At 51.1% G+C, this 27,752-nt stretch overlaps 10 protein-coding genes across 10 annotated transcripts; 7 read left to right on the top strand and 3 right to left on the bottom strand.

The window, feature by feature from the left end:
* Positions 1 to 838: 838 nt before the first annotated feature.
* On the top strand, positions 839 to 1,472 carry MRS44_007462 (uncharacterized protein; the record flags this gene model as incomplete). Its single annotated transcript, XM_046278773.2, has 4 exons — positions 839 to 1,001; positions 1,111 to 1,178; positions 1,255 to 1,297; positions 1,357 to 1,472. The coding sequence occupies 4 exons, from the start codon at positions 839 to 841 to the stop codon at positions 1,470 to 1,472; spliced, it is 390 nt and encodes a 129-aa protein (XP_046129001.1).
* Positions 1,473 to 4,982: 3,510 nt separating this feature from the next.
* Positions 4,983 to 7,577, top strand: MRS44_007461 (uncharacterized protein; the record flags this gene model as incomplete). Its single annotated transcript, XM_046284220.2, has 5 exons — positions 4,983 to 5,185; positions 5,232 to 6,447; positions 6,497 to 6,613; positions 6,661 to 7,212; positions 7,260 to 7,577. The coding sequence occupies 5 exons, from the start codon at positions 4,983 to 4,985 to the stop codon at positions 7,575 to 7,577; spliced, it is 2,406 nt and encodes an 801-aa protein (XP_046129003.2).
* Positions 7,578 to 8,372: 795 nt separating this feature from the next.
* Positions 8,373 to 10,205, top strand: MRS44_007460 (uncharacterized protein; the record flags this gene model as incomplete). Its single annotated transcript, XM_065620544.1, has 1 exon — positions 8,373 to 10,205. One exon carries the CDS (start codon positions 8,373 to 8,375, stop codon positions 10,203 to 10,205), a length of 1,833 nt encoding a protein of 610 aa, XP_065476616.1.
* A 488-nt stretch (positions 10,206 to 10,693) lies between these two features.
* On the bottom strand, positions 10,694 to 11,314 carry MRS44_007459 (uncharacterized protein; the record flags this gene model as incomplete). Its single annotated transcript, XM_046281443.2, has 1 exon — positions 10,694 to 11,314. One exon carries the CDS (start codon positions 11,312 to 11,314, stop codon positions 10,694 to 10,696), a length of 621 nt encoding a protein of 206 aa, XP_046129004.1.
* A 3,890-nt stretch (positions 11,315 to 15,204) lies between these two features.
* Positions 15,205 to 16,668, top strand: MRS44_007458 (uncharacterized protein; the record flags this gene model as incomplete). Its single annotated transcript, XM_046279601.2, has 1 exon — positions 15,205 to 16,668. One exon carries the CDS (start codon positions 15,205 to 15,207, stop codon positions 16,666 to 16,668), a length of 1,464 nt encoding a protein of 487 aa, XP_046129005.2.
* A 422-nt stretch (positions 16,669 to 17,090) lies between these two features.
* Positions 17,091 to 18,293, top strand: MRS44_007457 (uncharacterized protein; the record flags this gene model as incomplete). Its single annotated transcript, XM_046282216.2, has 1 exon — positions 17,091 to 18,293. The coding sequence occupies one exon, from the start codon at positions 17,091 to 17,093 to the stop codon at positions 18,291 to 18,293; it is 1,203 nt and encodes a 400-aa protein (XP_046129006.2).
* A 1,541-nt stretch (positions 18,294 to 19,834) lies between these two features.
* On the bottom strand, positions 19,835 to 20,780 carry MRS44_007456 (uncharacterized protein; the record flags this gene model as incomplete). The annotated part of the gene is made up of 3 exons (XM_046276975.2): positions 19,835 to 20,390; positions 20,448 to 20,595; positions 20,642 to 20,780. The coding sequence occupies 3 exons, from the start codon at positions 20,778 to 20,780 to the stop codon at positions 19,835 to 19,837; spliced, it is 843 nt and encodes a 280-aa protein (XP_046129007.2).
* A 2,760-nt stretch (positions 20,781 to 23,540) lies between these two features.
* Positions 23,541 to 24,057, top strand: MRS44_007455 (uncharacterized protein; the record flags this gene model as incomplete). The annotated part of the gene is made up of 3 exons (XM_046272918.2): positions 23,541 to 23,705; positions 23,755 to 23,907; positions 23,962 to 24,057. 3 exons carry the CDS (start codon positions 23,541 to 23,543, stop codon positions 24,055 to 24,057), a joined length of 414 nt encoding a protein of 137 aa, XP_046129008.2.
* Positions 24,058 to 24,138: 81 nt separating this feature from the next.
* Positions 24,139 to 25,296, bottom strand: MRS44_007454 (uncharacterized protein; the record flags this gene model as incomplete). The annotated part of the gene is made up of 1 exon (XM_065620543.1): positions 24,139 to 25,296. The coding sequence occupies one exon, from the start codon at positions 25,294 to 25,296 to the stop codon at positions 24,139 to 24,141; it is 1,158 nt and encodes a 385-aa protein (XP_065476615.1).
* Positions 25,297 to 25,688: 392 nt separating this feature from the next.
* On the top strand, positions 25,689 to 27,219 carry MRS44_007453 (uncharacterized protein; the record flags this gene model as incomplete). The annotated part of the gene is made up of 2 exons (XM_046279602.2): positions 25,689 to 25,754; positions 25,804 to 27,219. 2 exons carry the CDS (start codon positions 25,689 to 25,691, stop codon positions 27,217 to 27,219), a joined length of 1,482 nt encoding a protein of 493 aa, XP_046129010.2.
* Between the last annotated feature and the right edge of the window lie 533 nt (positions 27,220 to 27,752).

Genomic DNA, 27,752 nt, shown 5'->3' with positions numbered 1-27,752 from the left:
GGCCGATTATCGGAGTTTGGCTGGCCTCCACGATGCGTGGGGACCCTGGAGGACGCTGGGTACAAAGGAGCTACAGTGGGAACCCGACCGCTGTACTTTGACGCTTGACCTTCTGAGGCTCTGGCTCAGCGGACGGAGCCCCGGGGAGTGCCTTGGCGGCTTGCTCGACAGCAGCGGTTGCGGTGAGGTCTCGGTCCATGTGACGGACGATAGGCTGATACCTGCTACGATAAGGCCCCGCGATGCTCGGTAGGATTGATTGATTGATTCACATGGAGCTTTGTTGGGGAGATGAGGTGTTTGACACGGGGGACAAGGGAGATGAAGATCCAGGCTATGAATGAATGATTCAAGGTACCGTCATGCGGCGTCTCAGGTAAAGCGAGGTACCTCTCGTCCAAGACAGCCTAGACAAGACCCCGACAATGGCCTTCCCTTCCCCTCTTGCGGCGCTGTGAGTGTGGCTTATCGGTGTCGGGTCACTCGCCTGTCACGGGATGATGCGGCAGTGATTCACTGGTCGTTGGCCGACAAGTCACCCGTCACTTGCATTTCGAAACCACCTTCTACCGTTGCCTGTAAACCTAACCTCGCCATCTTCCGGCCTCCATCTTCACTTTGTCCTCCCTTTTCATTTCCTTCCCTCTCCTCTCCCAAAGTCTCTTGGGTCTCGTCATCCACTCCGCCTTTATACATACGGCGTCCTTCTTGCGTCATCCCACTCACCAGAGAGCCAGCTCACTCCTCATTGTCCGCCAGCCTACTCGGCCGACATTCGTCACACACAGTGCCCCTCGTTTCGTCTCGGCCTGTTCAGCTGCCCTCACGACCTCGCACCATGTCTTCCTCCATCGCTATTCCCGCGGGCCCTTCGGCCACGCCCTCATACCACAAGGGCACCGCTTCCTCTTCCAACAGCCCGTACTCAAGCTCGCCCTCTTCATCCCCGCCTTCGGCCGGCAAGCACAAGGCCCTGCACAACCGCCGTCCGAGCCTCCTGAGTACGTTGAATGCACCCTCCCCACCTGACGTGACTGTAGCGGCGATGATACGATTGCCTTACGAGACACCCACAAGATTGTCTGCCTTGACATTGCTGACATGATTTAGGCTCTTCTCTCTCCAAGCAAGAATGCACCGTCATTAACATCGGCGAGCCGGATGGCCCTCCTCGGCTGGTAAGTGACTCGACTCCGTCGCTCTCCGGTCTTCGGGGCATCTGATTCCGGCATCTTCTGACACTTCTTGCTACAGATCTCCTACCTCTCCTCCAGCCAGGGCTTCGCCTGGAATCCTGGTATGCTTCGCTGACGTCGTGAATGTGGCCCACCCAGGCTTGAGCTAACGACTCCACAGAGATCTTCCTCCCTTCGTACATCGATTGCGACTACGTTCCCCTCGAGAACCGCCGAGACCCCGTTCACGAGATCTTCCTCACCGACGAGGAGTCCAAGAACATGCTGCCGCATTAAACAGCATATCCTTATTCACTCACGCTTACCCGGACCGACCGCACGACGATTTAGACATTTCCTTCTCACGAGATTCCCGGTTTTACGCTAGCTCTTTATTCTTCGACTACACACATTCTTACGGCGTCTCTGGTTCCGCGGTTTTCTTACCTCCTCGTTAGGAAAGGGCTTTGTTCCCCAGCTTACCGACAAACATGGATTGTCGGCACTGTTTGACGGAGTATTCGGGATATGGAATCCCTGGTCAATTGACTTGACAGCCTCCCTTTCGGGGATTGGCTTTGGCGGAGTATCACAGACATGGCGGAGCATTCATGACTCTTGGGCAGTCAGCATATCTTATCTGGTGGACTGGGCCGGACCGGACCGGGCTTGGGAATCGGAGGGTAGATGCCTGGTTTCGCAGGTTTTCAGGAGGGTGTTCTTTTCTCATATGGGCCTTGACTTCAGACTGCTTGCCTCTTTTCTTTCATGGGTTTTCTGTTATTGTGGCTGGACTTTCTTTGGGACGGTGGCGTTGTGGTTCGACGGTGTTTGTTAACTCTCCTCAATTTACCCTGATTCTATACGAAATCGGACCCTCAAGCATACCGAGCATACCTGGCGGTGGGTGGATTGGGACTGGGGGCTAATTACCGACGGCCGACGGCCGAGATGAGCCGGCCCGCCTCCGACAGCCCCTCCGGCCGGAACCGAGTTGGTACTGTATGGGGCCGGGCGTGCTGACGTCAATTGTTGACGAGCGAGCAATTGTCATTGACGTGCTATGGCGATATCTTGCTCCGCCTTGGCTCGTTCAAGTGGCAGATTTACGTAGTGGCCATATCTGCTATATAAAAAGCTCGACTTTCCATTTTCTTGGGATTTTGGTGGTTTCTGGGTGGTCTCATCGAGAATGGAGACGTGAGTGTGTGATTCACATTTGAAGACTGTTGAGCAAGGGGGGTACCCAATCAGAAGTCGAGCATCCTATCACCATTTGATTGCGATGTTGATCTCATAGGACGACCAACCGCCTCACTCTCGGATAGCTAAATTGAAACCAATCCCGACGTTCTAGTTCCGTTTTGTCCTTGTTCAAACAAACTCAACCCCGTCTCATTTATCCCAGGCCAAACAACCACTTCATGGTTTCTCTATTCCAGCTGCTCGTGAACCAAGTTTGCCCTGGCAAAACCCGCTCCCCTGCAGTTTCCAGAATTGATCAAATGAGGGCTTGGACAAATCGCTGGGATACTCACATCATGGTTTCTTTTGGCTGAGGTTGCAAGGAGCGAGGGATGGTTGCCTCTGGTGAAAAAAAAAAAAAAAGCTTGAGGTGAAGGGTCACCAAGCATTTTGATGGACATCTTGGGCAGCGAGAGTCCGGAAGAAGGATCAAAAGGCGGCGTTTCAATAACTAGTGACTAGGAATTGAACTCCCTTAACGAGAAGGATCAAACCATCATGTGATCGGGAGTGAAGTTTGTGTGTGCTGGGGCTCTTGTTGTCGACGAGGGTGCACCCCGAGCGAAGGTCCTAGTTGATGAACATGGTTAGATCGTAGTTCCTGGGCGAAAAGTCTCAGGGTTGTGTTTAATGGAACAGACTGATCTGACGGACCATGATTTGGGTGGGGGTTCCTGGTGAAGATAGAGGCCATGACCTAAAGGGTGTTTCTGATGAGGGCTATTGATAGACGGGGACTGGATGCGGAGTGAAGCGTCTTCCTAATCGTAATTTAGATAAGGGTTCTATCAAGCCTTAGTTAATGACTATCTAAACGATGCTCATCTTATGTTGAATATAGTAGTAGCCCTAGGTAATTGGGATGGGGGTTCCCTCAACTCTTGGCCAATGTTAACCAGAACGATGATTTTGCTGAATTTGGCATGTGAACATGGTATATTCATAGACACCAGCCAGGCATCCCTAGGGTCCAAAAGGGAGATTAGGCCATAGTTATCCAGGAGGGCAAACCAGCCAAACTGCGGCCCAAGTGGCGGGGACCGTTTCTAGTGCAAGAAAGGGTTGAAGAAGCTCCTACACACTAACGAACCTGGATAGATCCAGGATCCAAGGGATGCCCATCTCCAAGAAAACTTTGCCCGGGTCACCCGGGGATCATGTATCAAGATATTCAGTCTTTTTCGACCTATTGGTGGGCGGCATCGATGCAGTAGTTGGCCTTTTCCGGTCAAGCAGGACCATACCTCCTTGGCGTATTGGTGGTTGTTCTCGGTTTGAGGGGGATCGGAGAGGAATATCTCCAGTTCGGGGCAAGTTTTGGCTTTTGTTTCTTTCCTCCTTTTTTGCAAGTATAGCAGGACCGGGTCTCTCTTCTCTCACAAGCATGGCAGGATCGCGTCTCCCTTCTCCCGCAAGCGTAGTCAGGCCGGGTTCTCCTTTCGCAAGTATAGTAGAACTGAGTCTCCCTTCTGCTTTCGCGAGCATAGCAGGACTGCCAGTCCCAGCAGCACTGCTGATGGCAGCAGGGACAATGGCCACGACGTTTTGACCCGATACCGGCGTTGCTGTTGAGCTGTCCGTATTGTGGCGTGTGTGATGAAGGAGCCGTACGTGAGGGAAGAGTCGTGTGTGAGGAAAAAGTGGCCTCCGCGAGTCGAGAATTCTCGGCAGACTCATCGCGCCCATTGTTTCTCTGCTGGCGAGAAGAAACAATTTCGAGTGATGACTTGGTCTTTTTATTGGCATTGCCCTTTCCCGCTGCTTCCAGTTTCAGTCGGCATTTTTTGCATAATCGACCCAAAATCCGGCACTTGAGACAAATATTTTCTGGAGCATCGGTAGCTTCATCGTCGTCAACGATTGATCGAAAAGTATCACAGTGTAAGGAGTCCATGGCTTCTTCTCTCCTAGCCTATTCAGATGCGTTAGGGGTGGATGTAATGAAGGGAAATCGTGTCGAGAATATGCGATGATGACTTGAGGGTTGTGATCAGTAACTGACTTTTGAGGCGAGGATGATGCTCCTTATAAAAACATCTGGGCAGTTAGCCTTTTGCAAATGTGCCATGTCAGTCTCCCTGAAGTTTGTTCTCTGCATGCTTTCGTAAGATGCATCATGCTTTGAGGAAACTTTCTTGCTGCTTTGCAGTTTGTTGCTTTTGTTTCAGGTGGTCTGTCACCCTCTGACCGTGTGGAGATATGTATATCTTTGAGCCATGAGACTGACAAGGTATAAATAATGATGATGCGCCTGTTGGTTGTGGTCAATCGTGATGTCGATAGGCCAAGGTACGAATATTCACACAGATGAGCACACTAGGGAAATGATGTGCATAACCGTATCTGCCTCCTAGGCAGCGAATCCATGCCCTGTTAAAATAACGTAACGCCAAGCGGCGCAGCAAGAAACCCCGTCGTTGTTGGTAGTTGAATTGGCCCCATTTCTCATACCACTCGGTAAAGTGGCCGGGGTAAGGGGGATACAAATAGTGTTAGTTGTCTTTCTCGATACCGGGTCAAATAAATTCATCTGCTTTCCCCTTTACCACAATATCCCTCGACATGGGCGACTGGGACACCTTTTGTTTCATCTGCGGCGCTGCAACCGCCGAGGTTCATGTCGGATCCAAAGATCAACCTGAAGACGACGACGATGTGTATATTGAGAACAAGTATGATGAGGATGTTATCGGAAACGAGGATATGGAGTGGTTCCAGAAAGCCAGTCTCCTCGGCTTCAACCCTAACGCTCGGGGAGCCACCAAGTGAGGAGACTTTCACTCTGCGACCTAGTTCATACTGACCAGACAGATACTACGTGACCGGTGCTGGAGGATACGCGTGCTATGGTGACTTTGATATAGGGTCAGATGATGGGTCCGAGGCAGATTCTGCCACTGAAGACTTTGATTTTGCCGACCTTCGAACCTGGGGCGAATTCGACGACATCAAGCGTGTGTTTCCTTTCCACAGGCAATGCTACAAACTTCTCGCCCGTGTCCTCACGGGGTCAGAGAACACACGTGAGATCAATAGGGCAGTTCTCTTCAAAGTGTTTGGCGACTCAGTGTCGAAAGGGCGCAGATGTTACAGCAACCTGGACTACGGCGATGCCGAGAAGGGCCACGAACAGTCGTGGCAAGCCGTGCCAGGTTACGAGTACACGGTCATCAACCCGGAACGGAGAGAGTCCCTGGTTGGAGACATTTTCGAGGTTATCAAGCACGACAAGTTTGCAGAGACACCCTCGAGTTTGCATCTGGGACATAAAATCAGATGGGATCCCTTTCAGCAAATACCCGAGTCGCTTCTCCGAGACATATTAGATCATCTCGACAACGAATCTTTGCTCAACTTGTGCCGAGCGTCTTGGGGCATATTTGACTTGACCAAATACAACCAGGGTTTTTGGGAAAGCCGCATCCGCAACTATATGCCCTACTTTGAGGAGCTGGGTGAAACTATTACTACAAGGCGCGAGTCTCTTGGAAGCCAGGACCTCCGGAAGATCCTGCTGTGGGCAGAGGAGGCGTCGAAACCCAGAGTTGGGATTTCAGGATTTCTGATGGCTGTGGCAAACCGTCGGAGAATCTGGGGAGTGTGCGAGCAGATTGCACGCCGCTATCATGCAGAATGTCCTGGTCTCAACTTAGAAACGAGCTGCGAGATGGAGTCAATCGCCGTGGGCAACAAGATGCACTTTGTCGGGTTCAACGACAAGGCAGTCTTTGATACACTGCGTTCGTACTGGATCCGGTCCTGGGACGAATACGATGCAGACCGGCCTTGGACGCTCAAGACATTTTGGAACTCGGACTGGGACATGACTGGGATATCCGTGAGCTTTGGAGACGAAGGACCTAGGATGTTTGGCAAACGAGGCACGGAAGAGGGTGCTTGGGAAACATCGAAAGAGGTGGCACCGAAAACATGGCTCCGTGGCTTCGTCTTTCATCTCCGGCCGGCCAATTCCCTCTTGAAATGGGAGGATGCACCGTGGAACAACATCAGTGTCAAGGGAATCACGGTGAGTCATGCTAGATCCAGCCAAGGAGTGAAATTAACGGTCCAACTAGATTTACTTTTACGACGCTTTCCCAGTTAGCTATGGTGATACTGGTGACTCTTTGATGCAACGGCCGCTATTCGCCGCCGAGGATATGGTCATTGTGGGCATTGAAGGCCAACTCGCTGTAAGAATATGCACCGACTTGCCGGAATCTCACTAAATTTGGAATAGAAACAGGAAAAAGAAGACGTCGCCCCCTGGATCTTACGGTTCGGCCTCCTGCAGGCGTATCCCGGCGACGAGGAGAAGCCAGACCCGGGCTACTATCCTGAAGTTGGTGATGAAGAGCAGATGAGCTGGAGCAGCGCCTCTCTGGCCCTCCTAGACGAGCCTAGCTGGGAGTCGGAGTCTTTAAAGTTCGTATATGACGGCTTTGATAGAGTTGAGGACACCACCGTCGAGCGTGAACACATACCGATGAGGATCCTGATGCTGGGAAACCGTCCGAACGAGCTTGCAAATATTCGGAGCATTTCTGCTTGTATCAGCACCAAGTGTATTCGTGAGCGCGACAACAAAAAGTATTTCGACAACGCAGTTACCAACATGCGGGTCTCGTTCGCGGATGGCCAGCAGACTTGTGCCATGAGGGAGGTTGACGATGACGGGTCCCCATGGCTGGAGGAGAATTGGGACGAGTTTGAGATTGACGGGCCGGGAGGGGAGATTATCGAAGAGATCGGTTGGATCGAGTCGTATGGCAGATGCCCCGAACACCTCCATGTGAGTTTCCATTAACGGCCTGGTTGAACTTGCTAAAATATCTGAAGCTTCGAACGAACCGAAACCGTACCGTGTTATTTGCAGCAGACACCCTTGTCGGCGAGAACGACTCCAACACCAGAATCAAGCTATCCGGGGGGACTGCGGACAATCACATGCAGGTCATCAAGGCGGATGAAGGGGACGTGATTGTTGGCATCGTCATGGGTTTCGGATATCGAGAGTCGGATTGGTTGAATGAATCGGATAGGGAAGAGTTTGGGATGAGACCCTGGACGTATGAGACTTTTCAGAAGAGGTCCAAGTTTAGGTTGTTTAGTTACTTTAGTTTTGTGGGAGCTTTAACGATGGCCAAGGATGTTTGACTGGTGTCCACGGGATGTTGAATTGATACCTTGAGGGTTTTTCTTTAGTTTGATGGTGTTGCTTTGATAATGAAAGTCTTAGTTTTTGTGACGAACAACTTACATTCTTGAGTTGCAAACTAGAAATTTCGATGACTACTCATAGTATTTTTTTAACATCCTGGAGCTAGAGCAGAGCGTAACTAGAGTATAACATTTCAGAGACAGAATTTAGCTAAAACCCGAAGCGGTGTAATGTGAGCTTATAGTTTGGGAGCAATGATGAGGATATCACAGGAGTATATACTTATGCTAATCTCCAACCTAATTATGATTCAAGTAAACGACATCAATGCCAACCTTCGCGACTATTGGCCAGGTAGCCATCATTCGATGCAATAACTCCACGGCATCTCAAACAGTTTATGCCTAGCAGTATTCTCAATCTTTCATACTGCCTCAGGTAACGCCAGGCCCAGGGAATGGATCATCTTTTATGGCGAGTTGCCCATTTCCTCTCGAGAGACTAGATTCCCATCACCAACATCAAGTTGGCTTCAGTCACGCTCCCGTCCCTCCTCCAATCACATCATGCGTCCGCCCTTGAAATCTGCCTTGTGTGGTTCGCACGAGGCAGCGGATTAGCCACCCCCGCTCATGTCTACGGGCCAAGACTCGGCTGAGGAAAGTCAGCTCTTCACGTCGCTGAGGGAATTTCTCTCTTACATTTACTGTCCAGTCTATTTGCTTGACCCTGCCGTTACTCTAGATCCTCGCATACCAAAGGAAACTCCTGTCATTATATCCATCGCGAAGATGAGGCTTCTCGACACTTGGTCGTACGAACTTACTGAGTTTTATTGGGACAAAATTCCGCCGTACGCGATCCTGAGCCACACATGGGGGGATGAGGAGGTCCTCTTTCCAGATATACAAAACAACACGGCACAGTCTAAAAGAGGCTTTAGAAAGTTGATGGGCTGTTGTCAAAACGCAATTAAGGATGGCTTCAAGTGGGTGTGGATTGACACCTGCTGTATCAACAAGTCTAGCAGCGCCGAGCTATCTGAGGCCATCAATTCTATGTACCAGTGGTATCGAGACTCGACCATCTGCTACGCCTACTTGGAAGATGTGACGAACGTCTTGTCCACTCCTGGTACGAGCTCAAAGCACTTCACAGAGAGCCGATGGTTCACCCGAGGCTGGACGCTACAGGAACTGATAGCCCCTCGGGCCGTTAAGTTTTACACGCGAGCCTGGGAAGAGATCGGTACTAAGGGAAGCCTCGCCGCACAGATTCAGGCCACCACTAGGATACCAGTTCGCATACTATGCGGTGAAGATGTATCGACTTGTGTCGTTGCCGAACGCATGTCATGGGCGTCGAAGAGACAGACGGCGAGGCAAGAAGACATGGCATACTGCCTGCTGGGGCTGTTTCAAATCAACATGCCACTGCTTTACGGCGAAGGAGAGAAGTCATTTGTGCGGCTGCAGACGGAGATCCTCAGGCAGGATGAAGACTATAGTATCTTTGCTTGGACCCTCCAGGAGGAATGTTCCGAGACAACATTGATGGGTTGTCTAGCTTCATCACCCTCCCAGTATGCAAACAAGGTCCCTGGGAACATCTCTTTACCAACCCTATCTGGAAGACCACTAATCCGTGCGGACTCTCGGTCGACACAGAGGCATGATGACTACCCAGGACAACCGTGCGATGATAGCCATGGATGGCAGGTTCTGAATCCAAAGAACTATGAGCACTTCCGGAAATCTGACCCCGGCCAGGGCATCGCAATGCCCCCAACTCCCCCAGAGCTCACGGCCCGTGGGATGCGCATCAGCCTGCATGTGAGATCGGCCCCAGATCCTACGCTGCCAGCGATGGCATGGTTGTATTGCGAGGTGGATGAGTGGCTAGTCTGCATATTACTTCAGACGTTTATGAACAACTCGAAATTCATTTTTGGCAGGTTCTCGTCACCATGGCTGGTTGGCTTGGACAAGTCCTTCCTGTCTGAGTTTGAGCTGACCGAGTTGCTTCTATTTCCAAGCGGCTTCCCCAACGCGATCTCGGGGCGGCGGCCACGGGAACATGATAGGCTTGTGTATGGAGAGCTAAATTCGCGGGTGCGGATAGAACTGTCACCAGCTCAAGGGTACAGCACCCATGTTGCCTCAACTTGCCCCAGCCACCAATTGACGCAGATCGGAGTCTCACACAGCGATGAATGCCAGGATTGTGGCGTGCTGCTTATAGAATGCACCAGGGGCGAACGGGATGCCGCTGTACGCTTTCAAGTGAGCTGTGGCGTGCTCAACGGAAACCCGTGGTGTACGATCGAGGAGGTGCTCGAGATAGACCAAAAAGCTGAGGGCCAGCACAAGATATCCCCAGACATGATGGGATGGTTTGGTCATTTGGAGACGCGACACCTTGGCTTAGAGTTTGAACTTGGTGGCTACAGGGAAAATGAAGCACGGCCGCGAGCCATGATTCCAGATCGTATGGTGATGGAATCGATCCAAGTGCCAGGGATGGTGGTCTCGGCCAGGATCTGTCCGAGGGCAAGTAACTGGAAGGGAACCCCGCGGTTTACTCTTCGCGTGACCGTGGGTGAGTTGGCTAGCTGTGATGGTTAGGTCCAAGTGTATGCAAGACAAGCAAGAGATAGCAAGGTTAGAAGGCGAGGCTGGGACGAGGCCTTGATGGGCGGTGTGACCCAGCCTGGCCGCAGATACGGCCAACACAGACATCACCTGAGGAGTTGGGTAGGAATGAGGGAATATGTTGACACTAGTGGAGTAGATACGATAGAGTGCGGTATTTGATGGGTTGCATTGCAGAGATGATCACTGATAAAGGAGAAGACACAGACGGACGCAACAGACTTTTAGTGAACCAGTTGGTGATGAACTTTATTAATTAACATCTATGCACTCTATCCAGAGACATGTATGTGCAAGACTACATATGTAAATGTATAGAAATGAATTATATACCCAGTTGTTCCGTTACATGCAAAGTCCATCGTTTTTGTTTGATTATGGTATTAATGAACCAAGAGGCTCACATCATCATCATCGCTTCATCAGGGGAGATAGAGAGATAGAGATGAGAGGTAAGGCGCTTAGAACAGGGCAATGGCACCAATGGCAGCCAGGAGACCGGCGGGAGCGAAGCGGCCGGCAGCGTTGACGACGACGGCGGGTCCAGACTCGGCGGGGGTCTCGGGGGTGGAGCCGGTGCCGGTAGGGGCAACGGGGACGGGAGCCTCGCCAGTGGGCTTGACGGGGACGGGGGCCTCGCCGGTGGGCTTGACGGGAGCAGGACCGGTGGGAGCGGGACCAGTGTGAGACTTGGTGACGGTGCAGGGGCAGTCAGTCACGGTCAGGGTGGTGGGCTCAGTGACGGTGTAGGTCTTGTTGTTGAAGGTCAGGGTGGTGGGCTCAGGGCAATAGGTGGTGAGCTTGGTGACGACCTCGGTGGTGTAGACGGGCTTGGGAGGCTGGTAGGTGGGCTTGAGAGGGTGGCTGACAGTGCAGGGGCAGTCGGTGATGGTCAGGGTGGTGGCCTCGGTGATGGTGTAGGTCTTGTCCTGGTAGGTCAGGGTGGTGGGAGCCGGGCAGTAGGTGGTGTAGGCGGTGACGACCTCGGTGGTGTACTGGGTGCCGTTGCCGTAGCCGTAGTGGGGAGAGGCCATGGCAGCTCCAACGAGGAGGCCGGCGACGGTAGCACGAGTGAAACCCATTGTGACTGGTTTGGTGTTTTTGGTTTGGTTGAGTTTGGTTGGTTGGTTGCAAAAACAAGTATTAAGTGCAAAGTGCAGCAAGCAGTAGTAACGACTGTAGCGAGTGTAGTTGTCAGAGCAGAGCTGAGGAGGGTAAGGGAAGGTGGGAAGAGGCTGAGGGTTTTTATGTCTTTCTTTCAGGACTCGGGCTGACTCTTCTGACTCTGATGGTTGTGTGTTGTGTTGTCCGTCCATCGAGATGCGGCATGGGGCTGGGTGGAGCGTGTGGACATGGCCCCAATACGAGGGAATTTCCCTCTTCACGCAGTAGTGCACCCATTATGAGATCATGACTAGATCTACCGGGGTATGCTAAGCTGATTCTGGGTAACGGCACCTTTGGAATAAGCAGACAAGGCGGCGCTACGATTGGGTCCTTGGTCCACAGCGCGTAGCTGTGCAAACTGCAAGGCACGTCTAGACGACCACCAACCCCTGACCCCTGGCAGCCCGCAGGCAGCACACTGCGGGCTCCTTTTACCCCTGTCAGCACTCTGCCCTGGCAGGTTTCCGTCTGACTCTTGTGTGTCTGCCCTGGCAGCTTAGCTCTTCAGGCTCTTCATCGGCTCAAGTCGCAAAATACGAGGCGAGGAGGGGCCGGCCACTGACAGGCAGATTCGATCTCCGCCCCTCCTCCCAGCCCAGCCGCCCCTGTCAGCCTTCTTACCCCCCCTTCACACACACACACTCTTCTTATCTTGACTTATCGCAGCACGAGGATATCCAATGCCCGCTCGACACCGCTCCAGGTTTTGGACGAGGTTGGTGATTGGATCGACCAGATGTGATTGAGGCAGCATGAAAGTGTGACAGGGGGTAGTCTATACGAGCTATCCAACCGACAAAGCGGGCAACGTTGCTTTGGGCTTTTGCTCTGCTGGCATGGCAATCAACCAACACACACAGCTGGGGTGGAGGAGAACGGAACTAGGGGGGCCCAGAAATTCCCTTCCGAGTTTGCCGTGGCAAGACCATGGCTTTTTTTCTCCCTCACTCTCTTTCGGTACCTGCGTCGGATTGGGTCTCCACGTGCCAGGGAGCCAATCCCGTATTCTGGGGAGGGGGATCATCCGAACAGGTTTTTTGCTTGGTGAGGAGCGTGAGACGTCGGACGCTCGGGGAGCCCGCGAGTCGCCCAATGGCCTCCCTCGACCCCTGACGCTTGCAGTCAAGGGCTTGCATTGACAGGGGACTGCAGGGCACAAGTCAGCAGCCAAGTCAGCAGTAATGCAGAGGCGGTCACACAGAGGAGAAACCTGCAGATTCTTGTCCGCCAAGGTTCTGAGTCCTCTGTCTCTCAGCTGGTGTCCATCATTTTCCCCATCGGGTGCCTCTGTCTCTCTTCCGGCCCGGTTTTCTTGTCTTTCTCTTATCAAACCGCTTCTTCATTCTGCCTGGCCAACGCCCAAAAAGAAAAATAAGCTTCAATCCTATTCCGTGTTAGTTCTGTGGTAGCCGTTTTCTTCCAAGCGAGCCAAACTCTGACTCTCTTTGGCTTTGAGCTTGACAGGCATTTTGTCCGCCTTGGCTGCCGCCGCCCGCCCGCTTTCTCGGCTCTGAGCGAAATAAACAGACGAGGCCAAAAATAAACAAATCAATGACAACAGAGTTCGTAAACTGAAATTACATTCCTCCGACAGGTTGTCCCTACCCGGCCAAGCTAGCTAGCTACTGTACGGGCTACAAGGCTGTCACATCAGATCAGATCAGGCAACTTGACCATGTCCTTATCGGTCGGCAACTACTGTACCGGGCAAGTCCTAGTCCTAGTCGGCCGCCGCCCGCAGGGAGAAGCAAGCGCCTGTAACTGCAACACAACGATCCTCTTACTGCTACTACTGCACCAACTGTCAAAAAGTTCTAGTTTATCAATCTCACCCAATTAAACTCTACATGGCGTTCCCCTCTCTTATGTCAGACCAATTTCCACAATCGGCGTCAACTTGCAAAGGAGCTGAGAAAGGATACGAAAAAGAAAAGATGCCGATTTTGCCTTGTACCTACATCCGAAATATGCGTGCCCCTGACTGACCGATGAACTCCGTATGATCCCCGCTTACATGCCTTGCCAAGGGGGAGGCAAAAAAAGAGACGGACGGAGATCAGGGGTACATACACATATCCATCGAATGTGCAGCGGCATCCCATGGATCTCATGCATTGATCGTGTAGACTAATTATAGTGTGAGGTGAGGACTGACTGACAAATGGTCTTTGTCATCTGCCGACTCCGACTCTTGCTCCGATGGAAGGGAGAACATACCTGGAGCCAGAACGCAACAAATTTACCGGAATTACTGTAAACAAACCCTTGGACCGAGACCCCGAGTCTCACCACGTTTCACGGCCAAACTCAAAAAAAAAAAAAAGAATCTTCTCTCAACTGATGGAATGGCTGAGACTCCCGTCGTCGGGCTTTCTCATCTCCAAGCACCGGGTCGAATTTACCAGAATGTGCCACAGGGGAACGAGGCGTCGCTGCCACTGTTTCAGCCCCCCTCTAAAAGTCTTCGGAGCTGGAACAACCCGTCCCCCCGTCTCACCTCCTCTCGACTCAACCACAAGCCGAAGCCGAAGCCCCAAAAACCCACTTCAGCTGAAAGACATGGCGCTGCGCTAGGAGAAGCCATCAGCTGGTCTCGCCCGGTCTCTGCGTTACAGAACGTTATGGCGCTCGACGGCGCTTATCGGCCAAATCTGCCCGCAAGTTCCATTCGTCGGGCATGTCAAGGATGCCTTATTGTCGAGCTGCCTCCCTCCCTGTTTGCATGGGATAGGACTGACAGAAACGGTCATCTCTGCGACGACGGCTTTCGAGCACGAGCCAATTGATTCCAGGACTCGAAGCAGACCTCTCGAAGAACGGATCGGATGCCTTCCTATCGTCGAGGACTCGATTCGCCTTGCTCAAGCCGTCACGACTTGCTGAACCATTGAGGTATCGACCATGTTGATATGATCACCTATTGGTCTGATCCAATGGTTTGGTCGTGCTTCGGAGAGTGATGCTTCATCATGTGTATTGCTAATTGCTGCAAGAATACGTCAATTCGTCCCATGCCCAATCGTCATCAATGCCGTCTTTCGATCCTCTTTCGCAGAATTCGATTTCTTCCCCGTCGAGTATCATGCCATCGTTGCTACAAACCAACGATATTGTTTTCGAATCCTTTCGATATGTGCAACAATCAATATCCTTCGTATCCCGTTGTTTCAGGAGTCTGAACTGTTGGATGGATATCTGCGTCTGAACTACCCTGGAGAGACGTGCTTCCATCTCGTCATGATATTCCAGAGCAGCAAGCCGGCCACCATACTCTTCTGTTCTCTTACCTCATCAATCTATGCATGGCATCGTCATGCACCTGCTTCCAACTTCCCGTCATCTAAGTTAGGCTTAGAATCTCTCTTATCTCTCAAACCCCCCCTTTCCTAATGCTCGACTTGGCCTTGGCAATACGCATTTATCAAAGATGAATTTGAATACGGCTATCCGTTTTGAAATCGACAATTCATGTCGACAATCCTATCCTTGATTCGTCGAGCTTCGTCTTACATAGCTTCGGCACAATGCAGCGGAGAGTTCAGATATCTGTCTTCTTTGGATATGCATCATGACATGCAGCTGTGAAGGCCATGAATGGGCTCAATGCAAACTAACTTTCGCAGATGACACGGGCATTGGGTCACCTACTTCGAATTACATCAACATTTCGAAATTATAGTCGAGCATTCAGAGCATAAATTTCCCCTGTCTTCCACTGCGTGGTCTGCCAACGCTTGAAACATCGACAGCCTACCGAATCGTTCGCCCACCCCTGCGCCGTTCCAGCTATCCACCAAGCCTCAAGATGCACCCTCGTCTTCTCTGGAAGATCAACAACCGGCACCGTCTCCCCGTGGGGTCGCCACGGGAGAACAAGATAAAGGAATGTGCTTCGAAACTTGAGGCCTCGATTGTGCCATACCTTTCCTCCAAGTTGCGTCAAATGACTCGGTTCATGCGGGCTGCCAGAGACACGGGCTGTTGGCTGTTCGAATTGCCAGAAGAGTTACTGCTCGAAATACTGAAACACCTTCCGCATAGCTCCCTTTATCTGCTGCGACAAACCTGTACGACATTTCGTCGGGTATCTATGGACAGTACTTTCAGAGATTTTAATCTTGAGTTCTCGAAACCCTTGAACGAAAGCTTCTGCATTACCCAAGCTGGCTACGAACAGCGCAAGATGATTAGGAACGTACTGGTACGCCGGACTCACTGTGACGACTGCAACCGATTCCGGGAGACGGGCCACTTGAAAGAGAAGATGATGGAGCTCTACGAGCCCATGTTTTGCAGAGTCTGCGACGATCATCATGCTGCACTCTTCTTTGCACGAGATCAAAGATATTGTAAACTACACGGTGGTGGATGTTGCTTGGGACGACGCGGCTCGTTTCCTATTTGCTCCCATATCTCACTTTCTGCATACGACCTGAGATCATTCTCCTTGGCTCAGCGGGAGACGACCTGTTGGTACCCTTCTCATTGGCTTCGCGCTCGCTCAGGCAACCAGATTCAGGAACGATTCTCACCGCCCCCCAGATTCACAGCAAGCGCGGATGAGGGGTCCACGTCCACGTTCTGTTTGAGGGTCAAGACGAGTATTCTCCTACTCGAAATTGACCCTTGCAAGATCGACATTGAACTTGTTCGACAAAGCCTAAAAAGGGCAGCACGTTCGCCTGACGGGCAGCACTTCTGTAAACACATCTCTTTATTAAGTGAGACGGTTCTGAGCAGCCTGGCTTCAGATGCATGTACGTGTTTCTCTGATGAAGCCATGCCATGCAAGGAACACGCCTTGATGTGTCGACATTGTGGTGCTGTCTATAACTTGGAATATCAAAGACGCGAAACGGGGTCTACGAAAGCTCATCTCTTTCTCTCCATGAACGTCAACTGGCGCAGCATCGATCCGCTCACCCCTATATGGCTGTTTAACCTCGAATTTGGTTATGGCGGCCCTTCCTCTTCTAAGAAGAAGAAGAAGAAGACGAGACGACACCCTGTGTTTGACAGCGGGACAAAACACGTACTGTGGTGCGACAGCCCCGGTTGCGCCACGGGGTCAGAGCTTCGATGGATGAAGATGGCCAAGACTGTTTTCAACGAGACGCAAGGATGCAGGAAGACGGGAAGCACTGACAAATTCGACTTGGCGGCATTTTCCTCCTCACGTTGGTCATGGCAAGAATACGATGCCTTTTTTGAGGCCCGGCGCAAATACGGCGACTCTCCATCCGGGCGTCGGGTGTTCTGGCAGAGATGAGGTGGAGTTCAGTAGGGATGCTGCGATGTCCTGCTCTCACGATACTCTTGTTGAGTTGTTTTTGGGGCTATTTTTGTACCTTGGGGATTCTTCTCTGTTACACACGTTTGCAACGACAATACTTGACTCCATACAATTGTCATTGCGACTACCGTCCAGAGCCGCAGCGGCTATTTCTACCAGGCTAGATAAAACTATCAACGTCGCTAACCAGGCTTTTGTGATTGGATTGGCGTGGCTCACTTTTGCCCTGTTAAATATGATGTATGAAGCAACCATAGTCTCATTGGTTGAAGGACTTGTTGCTGGTTTTGTGGCTGTTCAGCTCTCATGCCCCTGGGCGCTTAAACATGTTTGATAACCTCGTCGCTACCTCCCCGGGCCATACCAACTTCGTTCCTTTCTAACATGACAGATAAATCATGGATCTTGAACCTTTGTGTCCGATCGATGATCGCCGCACAGCGCGAGAGTTGATGGTGAAACTCATCATCGCACACTTCACCGCCGTCGCTGCGTTTTGCAACTACCTCTCCCTTCGCAACCAAGAGCTGGCGTCTATTGAGCCTATTCTTTTTATATTTTGCGCTCTAGTTGTTCCACTTCAGATCTCCTTGGGCTTGATGCTGATTACTGGCGCGTGTGTTGTGAATATCGTCACTGGCCGCTCATCTCTCGGCCATGAGTGGTCGACATACACGCGTCGGCTCAGAGCTCTCTTGGGCAAGAAAGCCATCACAAACGCGCCTTCAAGTCTGGATCGCTCCTCAACAGGATCGCTCGAAGCTGGTGGCGCAGGGCAAGCTGCAGGGTCATGGCTTGCCAAAGCCTACGTCACTACTGGAAGACTTCTCCTTGTGCTCGGGACACTCTTCCAGTGTGTCGCCACCATTTTTCTTTATGCGCGGCGAGTTGATGAAAGAGGCTGGGATTCGCTTAGTGCCATCGACTTTCGGACTTTTGAGCTTGCCATTGGCGGTGCTGCTGTATCCGTCTTGTCGGCTGCGCTGCTGCTCAACTTCCCTGGCTTTGGCCAGGCGACACAAGACGTATCGGGTGGACACATTGACGCGGCGCTGCCGTTGTTTGCAGGTGATCATCAAAGGTCCTGTCGGTGGTGGTTTCTGGGTTACTCCGAGAAACATGGGCTATGGACTTGCATCATACCCATCTATGCCTTGTGTAACCTGGCTTGCATGTCCAACGGCACACCTGTGGTATCACAACGCTCACACTGGATCTTTCTTGAGGTCTTCCTAAAGGAATGTCTACTCATGTCTCGATTTGTCTTTATACCTGGAATCCTCGGTATCGTCCTCGCAACCCATGCCTGGATAAAAGGACGCACCAACCCTAAAACGAACCCTAAGCTTGGACTTAAGCAGTTCCTCGAGTACCTCCTGTTGCCTCCCCTAACATATCTTGGATTTACCCTTGTCATGCCGATATATATGTCGTTTGCGCTGGTGGTTGTAGGAAGCGCCTTTGAGGTTCTTTGGGTCAAGGGGTTTGAGGCTTACGATGTTTGGTCGGAGTTTGAGTTTGCTGCCTCTGCTGATGAAGCTCATGTTTGTCCTACGCTTTGGAAGGACCCTGTTTCGGAGTATCTTTGGTCTCTCATGTAGTGTAAAACGTTTGTTTGGGCTTGCACTGCTGGCAGTGAAGCAAACTCTATAGCGAACATCGTTGTTTACAAATAAGACGAAGACAGCCCTTGATCGAGAATGTTTTTCAAAGCAAGATATAGGCCGAGTGCTTTAGAATAGAATATCCAACTAATAGTGCCAACATAGTACATTCCCATGCAGGTATGAGTGGTTGTGGGTACGGGCACACATGGGTATTAATCCACCCACGACATGCCCATGGGTATTACCTACCCAAGCAACCCATGGGTATCACAGAGCGATGGGTGGGTAGCCGTGGGTACCCAAGGGTCAAAGCTTCGCACAACATCTATCAACACGTGGGTACCCATGGGTACCCATGGGTATTTGACTACCCACGATAACCCACAACCACTGCACACGTAATTGGGAGATGCATCGGCCCAATCTTTGCAGAATTCGTTGCTGATGCGTCCTGAAGATAGGGTTGGCCATCCGTGACTTTCTGAAAAGTTGTGGTGGCTGACCCATCACAGATCTAGTTGCCGACGTTAGAACACTTGCAATTCTCTGTCCAAACACTTGGAACATACCCCTTGATCTTCCCAGTCATTCTGACTCGATTCAAAGAGATCCGGGAACCAAGCAGCCAACATGTCCATCACGGTCTCGGTCGTCAACCAGATGTCCAGGTACCTCAGCGCTGCCTCTTGGACTTGTCGGGCGGCCTCGTCTTGGCCGTAGGCATTGGCGATATCTCTGATGTTTGAGCAACATTCAGAACACACCTGTCTGTGTCCATGGTTGTCCTGGAACACAGCGTAGCAGCATACATCGCACATAGACATGATGTCAAGGTTGTGTTGTGGGATACAGTGTGAGGTTGGTACTGAGGGGACGGGCTGAGAAACCTGGATCAAGAAGGTTCGGAAGATTAGATCTTTATATACACACTAGGAATGAATTCCCATGGGTAGACTACATATTTAAGCCTATTACTGAAGCCTAAGGTAAAGAAAGACACTATGAGATGAAAATGAGGCGGATAGTTGCAGAAAGTTGCACTTTCATTTGATGAGGCAACGTACTTTTAAGGCTAAGTAGCCAGCGTTACCAAATCACACCTGTGATGCACAAGGCCACTTCTCCGAATGTTCTAGAAAGCTGGGCACTTACTTGATTGCCTAGAAAATCGTGATGACTTGCCTCACATTGCATTTGTGAATGCCTTTGCGAAGCCAGGCGATTCACCCATGCCCAAAGAGTGAATTCGAAGCTGTCCCACGGCGCCCGAGGAATGCTTGGGACCTTTCGGGAGTTAACAACACTCGTAGTTTATCTGTGTCATTATGACTCAAGGGTCTCTTGATGATACGGTCGTGAAGTGGGTATTTAAATACTGCAAAATAACTATATATCTATCATCATTAATCCGTGAATCTATATTCTTCTTGTAAACCCATCTTTTGTAACACCTCTGGATATCTATTCCCCCTCAAGCCTCTCCCCGACGACATTCGTCCTGTTACGAAAGCTCTCCCGCATAGCAGTCGCCAATATCATATCGAATTGTTAGGCAGCTCAACAGGCGGTGGTGTCCTAGGCTTTGGCCGATCAGAATCATCAGCGGGGAGTTGGTGGTATATGGGTGTCGGATTTCCTTGGTTCCCGGGATAGGGATGCTCGTACATGGCCTGCTGCATCATCGAGGGATGGCCGAAAGGAGACTGAGCGTTGTATTTGGCATTGTCCGCGGCAGCCTTGCGCTTCTGGAAGCGTATGAACCAGAGCCCGAATGCTATAAGAGCGATCAATGCCACACCTCCGACCACGCCGCCGACGATGGCACCAACTGGCGTCTCGGAACCTCCATCGGAGTTCCCGCTGGCGGGTTGTCCCGTCACGCTGACTGTAGCCGTCACAGGCGGGAGTGTTGTCACGATGACTGTTGGTGATCCCTCTTCGTTCGTCTTGGTCTGGGTCACTTCGCTCTCGATGGTCATCATGACGGAAATAGGGTCGTCGACGGCTGTACTGTCGCATCTGTATGCTGTGATATCTTCGCCATCGATCTCCTTGATTCCTGTCCAGCAATGGGAATACACGGAGCCGGTGCTGGACCAGATTCAGTCAGCAGGTCCTCTTGTATGGGTGATAGATGGGGTATCATACCAGTATGCACCTCGCTCATCCCTCGTGGCTGGCGGCTTGTCGGTCGCGGCGTAGCATGTTGTATATACGGATTCGCTGCAGCCAAAGAATGCACCAGTGGTCTCGCACCGAGTATCTTTGCCACAGAGAAAGGACAAGACAGTACCGGCTATTTTATTAGAGAAATGGTCTTGTCACTGCGAGGAGGGTAATACCTTTGTCACTCTGGGTGTATAGACCACAGAGGTCTTCATCTTCCTGACGGGCGAAGAGGTGCCGGGAGTCTATCTTGGCCATGGCTGTCGGTGCCGGAGCCTCAGGAGCCACGAGCTCCACGTAACGCGCCTTGACCATTGTATTTTGATCGTGTGAAGAGAGCTGGTATTATGGGTTGTTGTTGTTGTTGTAGAGTGATCTGGGCACGTAACGTCTGCTGGGGGCACTGCATCAGAAGAGATTCGGAGGAAGAAGATGGAATAAGACGTGAAACAAGAAAAGGGCATGGAATAAATTAAGGATCAGGCTCTGCTTCTGCTGCCCATGGTATAATCCTTTCAGCCCATGACCACTCCACCCCGGAGGATCACCGACTCTGCATAATTGCAGGCCTTCGCCCCTACTAGTCCGCCGTTGATGACCCATAATAGCGTGTGCACCTCTGCGGCACGTAGTCAGCGCGCCTTGGCCTGCAGAGTTTCGGTGCTTCTCAGCCTGGTGCCAAGACCAGGCTCGCGGTTACATGCTATTTTGGCAGGGGCTGAGCATGAACTAGGTCAGAAGCGAAGGGCTTGACAGCTTGGCAATTCCCAGCCCTTGTCAGACAGGTTGATAAAGGATTGCGGCTAATTAAAATCAAGCGTAAATTGAGCAATGAGGCTTTGTCGTGGGGGACTGGGGTTGGCGGTGAATGATTGATCTTGCCAAAGATCATTGGAACCAATCTCACAGTTGCTGTATCGATATCCTAACTCAAAACCAACTTGTCTCCCGACATGATATGCTTGGGCGAGTACTTCTTGTCGTTTGCTTGAGCTGCCTAAGTTAAACATGGCAAGCTAGGTTGACGTGCTTGTCTATCAGTTGCATGTGACAAGTCGGAGCGAACCTAACATTCACGTTGATAATTGCTAGGAAAATCAGAGTTTGTTTCTATGAAAATCTTTTTTCCTTGTTTTCTGTTTATGGCGTCCTTCAAATTTGCTTTTGATGGCGTGCTTGCCTTGAGTATTCTGGAACTAGGTCAAATGCAAACAAGAGGTCCTCACCTATATAAAGACCACAAACCTGCCGTCTTGTGCACAGGCTTCCTTTCCCGACATATGCAACACTTACATATATGACCAGAGCTCAAAGTCCCGTAACCCGATGAGAATTTTTGCAATGTCGCTGCCGTTGAAGATAATTGCGATGGCGAACTCATGCCTTTCATGACATCCCTATAAGCCATGCCCTTGTCATGGACACAAACGGTCAGTCTTCCCCGAGACGGAAGGATACATACGAATCGTGGACACTCCAGGGAAGTCAGCCGAAAGCCGAAGCGGAACCCTAAAGTTGTCCTGCCGGAGAATTCTCAGGGGAACTTGAAGATGGTCCGCGACATTTTACACAAAATAAATTTATCTTCTCATTCGTCCTTCACGGCCTTTTTAAATCAATTGGCCCTGCAGTCCTCCCTAGTCCAAATAATTGTCTCTCCCGCTCCTCGCCCCCTGGTAGTCCTTTCATTCCCCTTGGAGAGCTTGGGCTTATCCAAGTGGCCAACTCCGTCAACCCCGAGGGGCCGCGGCTTATATATACTTTGGAGCTTTTGATAGTTCCAACCGTGGCCCTATACATCAGATGCCACGACTATGATTTGTATGTCTTGAGGATGGTGGTCAAAAAGCCTGTCCTCGCGGGAGTCTCGAAAACAGGGGAAATGGTGTTGTGTCACTAGGTCTTGGAATAACCTGTGCAAGGCCACATCGAAAGACGGGACCACAAGACTCCGGGACGTGTTCCTGGTACCTATATATAGTTTTGTGTGGATAACAAGGAATTGATGTCCGGCGCCTTCACGACACTTCCGTACCTTTCATCAGGTCTTGACACTAATGGCCCAGCTGGCAAGACTGCATCGATGACAGCCATCGATAATCCCGACCTAGAGGCCCTTGGTGTATATACACAACTAATCACCTCGACGCTCGACGACGGCGTGGAATCTGACCTCACGCCATCCAAGAGGAGTTCGATGAAGGTGCCCTGGTCGGAGACGACTTGGACACAGAAGCGGCGCCTTTTGTGTTTGTGGACACGTACGGCAAACCCGCATTTGCAACCCCTATTTCATGAGCCAACGCCACCACGCATGTGATGCTTGAAAGAGCGTCCTAGGGGCATCACGTGGGGGTAGCCCGTCATGACGACTTCATTCACTTGTATTTCTTGCCTTTTATTGGCCTATAGCCTGGTATTCGTACTACCTGCATGGCACGATTGGCTGAGCGGATGATGTATAGATAAGCATCTCCTGACCAAGGAAAGAGCGGCATGCTTCCTTAAGATACGTGGTATTGAAATGGATTTTTGTTCTAGTGGAGGATCCTCTTCGCCTCTCCATGAGATCGAAACATTGCCTTTCCACGCCTTTTTGCCCTTCTTGCCGTCTTCTCTTCAATTGACAATTTACACCCGGCTGTGGCCGGAGATGCCTGACTCAACGCATGGCCCCGAGTACAATATGGCCATTTATCAATTATCGTTTAATGAGCTTCTATATATGAAGGCCTTTATTACATATCTTTACTCATGAGTGAAGCCATTTGATTTGTGAGAGGCACGCACGACGAGAGAATACAACGGTGTCGCTTGGCCCGTCCCAACAACTGCGCTCGCAAAGTGCGTCCAGTAGAAGATGACGAATTTGAAAAGAGGCTTTCGAAATGAACTACATCTTGTTCTTGGGCAGAGATAGTTTATCATGGTGCTTGCGTTGGACTATGATCGGAGGCTAGAAGTTGACGCCGAGCCGAGTTCCCCGCAGATAACCGCTTTAATAATAAGCTCAACCTTGCTCTCTATTGACTCATCTTGAAACTGTCAACTACTTCACCGACAATCATATTCGATATGTCTTCTCAAAAGGAAGCTGTATTCACCGAAGCCGCCCCGGCGCCTCTGCCCCAGTTCTCCCAAGCCATCAAGCACAATGGTCTGGTCTTCTGCTCCGGAAACATCGGCGCTATCCCTGGCAAGAAGCTTGAGCTAGTGGAGGGAACCGTTAAGGACCGAACGGTGAGCAGAAAATCTGGGTTTGAAAGGATGGGACTGATTGTTTGGGCAGAGACAAGCTCTCAAGAACATCGAGGCCGTGCTTAAGGAGGCTGGCAGCAGCCTTCAGAACGTTGTCAAGGTGAACATTTTCATCACCAAGATGGCCGACTTTGCTCTTGTCAATGAGGCGTACGACGAGTTCTTTACCGAGGCTCCCAAGCCTGTAAGTACTACACGAGCGATGCCTTATGTGAGACCTCTGGCTAACATCCAATAGGCGAGAACTTGCGTGGCCGTGTTCGAGCTGCCCCTGGGTACTGATGTTGAGATTGAGTGCACTGCGTTCGAGACGAGCAGAGAGTCCAAGATATAATTGATGTAATTCCAACTTGGATATGATTATCACTGTGTCTTGAATAAAAATAGACCAAATACAAAAAAAATGAAAAACCACTCAAAAGGACCCCAAGATGAGACTCTCGCCCGCTGCATACTCAGCAGCAACATTCGTGCACATATGCCGAGCCTTGAAATACCACACAAGAAAACTCCACATGTTGAAGTTTCCCATCTGACCAACTCCACGACTCGGTCCAACCGAAGCAGCCAGTCCGACCTTTGTTTCCGGAGAGTAGTCTGACACCTTGACTCCGGCAAGGTACTGGCCGATCGCAGTGGCAAGATAGCGCACCTGAGGTTCCCTGATGGTGGCGGCGTACGAGTCGGCGTTTGCGGCATCGCCGGCGAGGAAGACGTTGTCGTAGCCTGGAGCGCGGAGAGAGGATGTTACTTTGAGGCGGCCGTTTAGTTCGAGTAGGGAAGAGGGTGCAAAGGAGGTGTTGAAGGTGACGCCCCAAGTAGGCACGAACAAATCCGTCTCGAGCACCTGCTTAGTTCCATCGGCCTTTGTGAGCTCTAGGATACTTCCTCCTCCGTCCTTGTGGGTGGTGTTTGTGACTCTGGCACTCGGAATGACCTTCACTTTGAGCTTCTCGAGCTCCTTCTTTGCTGCCTGCCGTGTCGCCTCAAGGTTTTTGGACTCGAGGGGGAGTTTGTCGGTGATGACTAGTGTCACGTCCTTCTTGCCTGCCTTTGCATACTCATGGCCAAGTTCACCAGCAAACTCAACGCCCGTCGGACCTCCACCACCCACGACGATTGATTTGGCCTTGTCCACTGCATCCCGTAATTTGGCGAGGGAACTACGGGTTTCTTGAGATGTTCCGACCAACTTCCAAGGCATATTATCGACGTAGTCACTGCCAGTGGCCACAAGGATAGTATCATAGTGAAGCATCCGTGTCTGTCCATTACTCTGGTTGATGGCGACCGAGTTCTCGTCAGGGTTCCAGGTCTCGACATTTCCGAGAACAAACTCGAATCTCTGAGAGGGGTACTTGGAAAAAGCCTTGGGGATTGAGAAAAAGACTTGATCGTCTGTGAACTGGCCGGGTATAGCAGCCCGCGGAGTTGCTATGTTCCAATAGAATTCGTCGGATCGCGAGACGAGGATGACTTTGAGGTCGTGCGTGGTGGCATAATGTTTGAGAATATAATGAGCCAGAGGAAGGCCAGTAAGGCCGGCGCCTAGAATGACAAAACTCTTGGCCATTGTGTGAAAAGAAGAGTCTAGCGTAGGGGATGAATCGATAACGAGGGGGACATATGGGAGCGAGAGGAGGGAACTGAGATGCTTTTAATAGGCAGCTTTGGACGACTTGTTCGTCCGAACGACGGACAAAAATACTTATAAAATTGCCGAATATCACATCTTTGCTTTACTAATTCATGTAAAAAGGCTGGTTTTGCGCCTTGGTCGATTACACACCTCGTGAGGTTTCGTCAGAAGCAGATTAGCTTGAAGCTCTGGTGATCAACGCAGACAGGGGCTTGGAAGTTCTCGCAGGGTTTCGCCAAATCAGGACTAGTCCGCCTTTTACTCAGCAGCCTGTGACAGGGGTCTTGGTATCATCTCGGAGACTTTCAAACAACCTTCCTCTCATCATGGACACAAACTTGAGAATGCAATCAAACCTTTCATGTCAAACCTGCAAGACGCGGCGTATCAAGGTAAGCGATTTGGCCCCAAATTTCAACTGATAAGCTAACAGGAAAATAGTGCGATGGAGCAAAGCCCATTTGTCAGAAATGCATCAAATCTCACCGAACTTGTGTCGAGGCCGACGCTGCCAAGCAGCAGCAGTTTGCTATCCACATCGAGAACCAGTATGCCGCCGGAGAGAAGAGAAGGCCGAGGGGACCCCGGTCTAGTCTTGTTCCCATTCATGCCAATGTCGACCTCAAGACACGTGCCCGTGCGTACTATGTCCAGAATCACTTTCAAGTATTCCAGGACATGCCCGACGTGGCATTGACTTGGGCCGAATGCCTTCACGAATGGAGGGCGCAAGGCAAAAGCTCACCTATAGTTGACCTGGCCTTTTCCGCCGTGGCGCTTTCAGTGTTTGCTCGTTTCCAAAACTGTCGACCAGCTGCCGCTGAGGCGTCAAAATCATACCTGAATCTGCTTCGACACATGCAGAACCATATCCCGCGCTTCAGCAGTGGAAATCCAAGCTCGGATGAGATTGACGAGTACCTTCTCGGGGCTCACTTCATGGCTCGATACGAGGCGTTTGTGCAAAATCACGGTGACGAGGCCGACTTGGAGCCTCTTAAGGAGGCCAAGGTATGGTTCCATATCGACGGCGCGGCAGCAATTCTGAAAATCTGGTTCAACAATCGACACCGTTACAATCCGACAGCAATCATAAGGCAAACTAGGAGGAAGCTGATCAAATCTTGTTTGTTACGCGAGCAACCGCTTCCCCGCTGGTTAGCGGATGGCGGCGTGTTTGGCGAGAGAGAGGTAGCATTGGAGTCCGACCATTTGACGATTCAGTTCATTGATCTGCACCACAAGTACCTGGAACTGAAACAATCATCCCAGAACGGAACATTGGTTGCTCAGCAAGTCGACAGCTTGGTTGACGATTTCCGCAGACTTGACCAGGAAATCCAAGGCTGGTCTACTCGGCTTCCAAGCAAGTGGTCGTGCACCAAACACACTCTACCAGAGACTTGCGATTATTCACAAGACGATTTTTACTCCAGCACCATCTTTATCTGTGCAAAACTTGGATACACTGCGGTGTGGAACGAATACTACGCTATTCGGATGCTCGTTTCTCACACCCGACTCCAGATACTTCACCTCGCACCACAACCCAACTCTGCAGCAACACTCGAATGCCTGTGTCAGCTTGGCTCGTCAGCCGACTCCCTCGCGTCTTTTGTGCCTTTCTGTCTGGGTCGCATCCGCAAGTCACCAAAAGGAAGCGTGGAGCTTTCCAGTGATCCCTTCAAACCCTACTTGGCCAGCCTCGTCGTCTGGCCCATGTCACTCGCCTCAGGTTTGCACACGTTAGACCCAGCACAGCGGCAGTGGTTTTCCTTGGCTTTGGCACGAGTTAGCAAGTCGTCGAGCGAGTGTCTATATGCCTATGCGGCGAGCGACTACTGGGCTGTTCCATGACGCCCACAACACCACCAAAAATTCACAACACCAAAAAGAAACCATCTTGACGTCTCAAACGCCTGTTCTGTTGCGTAATCTGGGAATCGAACCCAGGGCTCCCCGACGTTACTCGAATGGCAACGGAGAATTTTACCACTAAACCAATTACGCTGTTGTGGTGTTGAGACCCATCTTGATGGTGGGTTGTGGTGGAGGGTTCGTTTACGAGAACTCAAGACGCCTCCTCCAAGTTGATTGAAATGCTCAAGCAACTTCATATCATGCAAAAGCGACGTCTATGACAGTTGCAAAAGTAAAACATGCCTTGGAATGTTTACAGAGGCATTGGGTCATGTTGCTGCACGACACGGGCACTTCAACACCAAAAAAATAAACATTACCAAGAGCAAAAACATACAACAGCGGGGATTCGCTGGTCGTCACCGACCCAACTACTAATCCGCCCCTCACTGGCTTATCTATGGGAGAGCGGACGGGATCCCGAGTTCTCCAGTGGGTATGGTCGTATGTGAAAGAGACTGGCGGTGGAA

This window comes from Fusarium solani, assembly GCF_023522795.1.
Source record: "Fusarium solani strain SB1 chromosome Unknown bctg00000004, whole genome shotgun sequence".
NCBI classification, from domain to species: Eukaryota; Fungi; Ascomycota; class Sordariomycetes; order Hypocreales; family Nectriaceae; genus Fusarium; species Fusarium solani.
The sequence above is the reverse complement of the archived record's forward strand: the minus strand, read 5'-3'. Positions and strand labels throughout refer to the sequence as shown.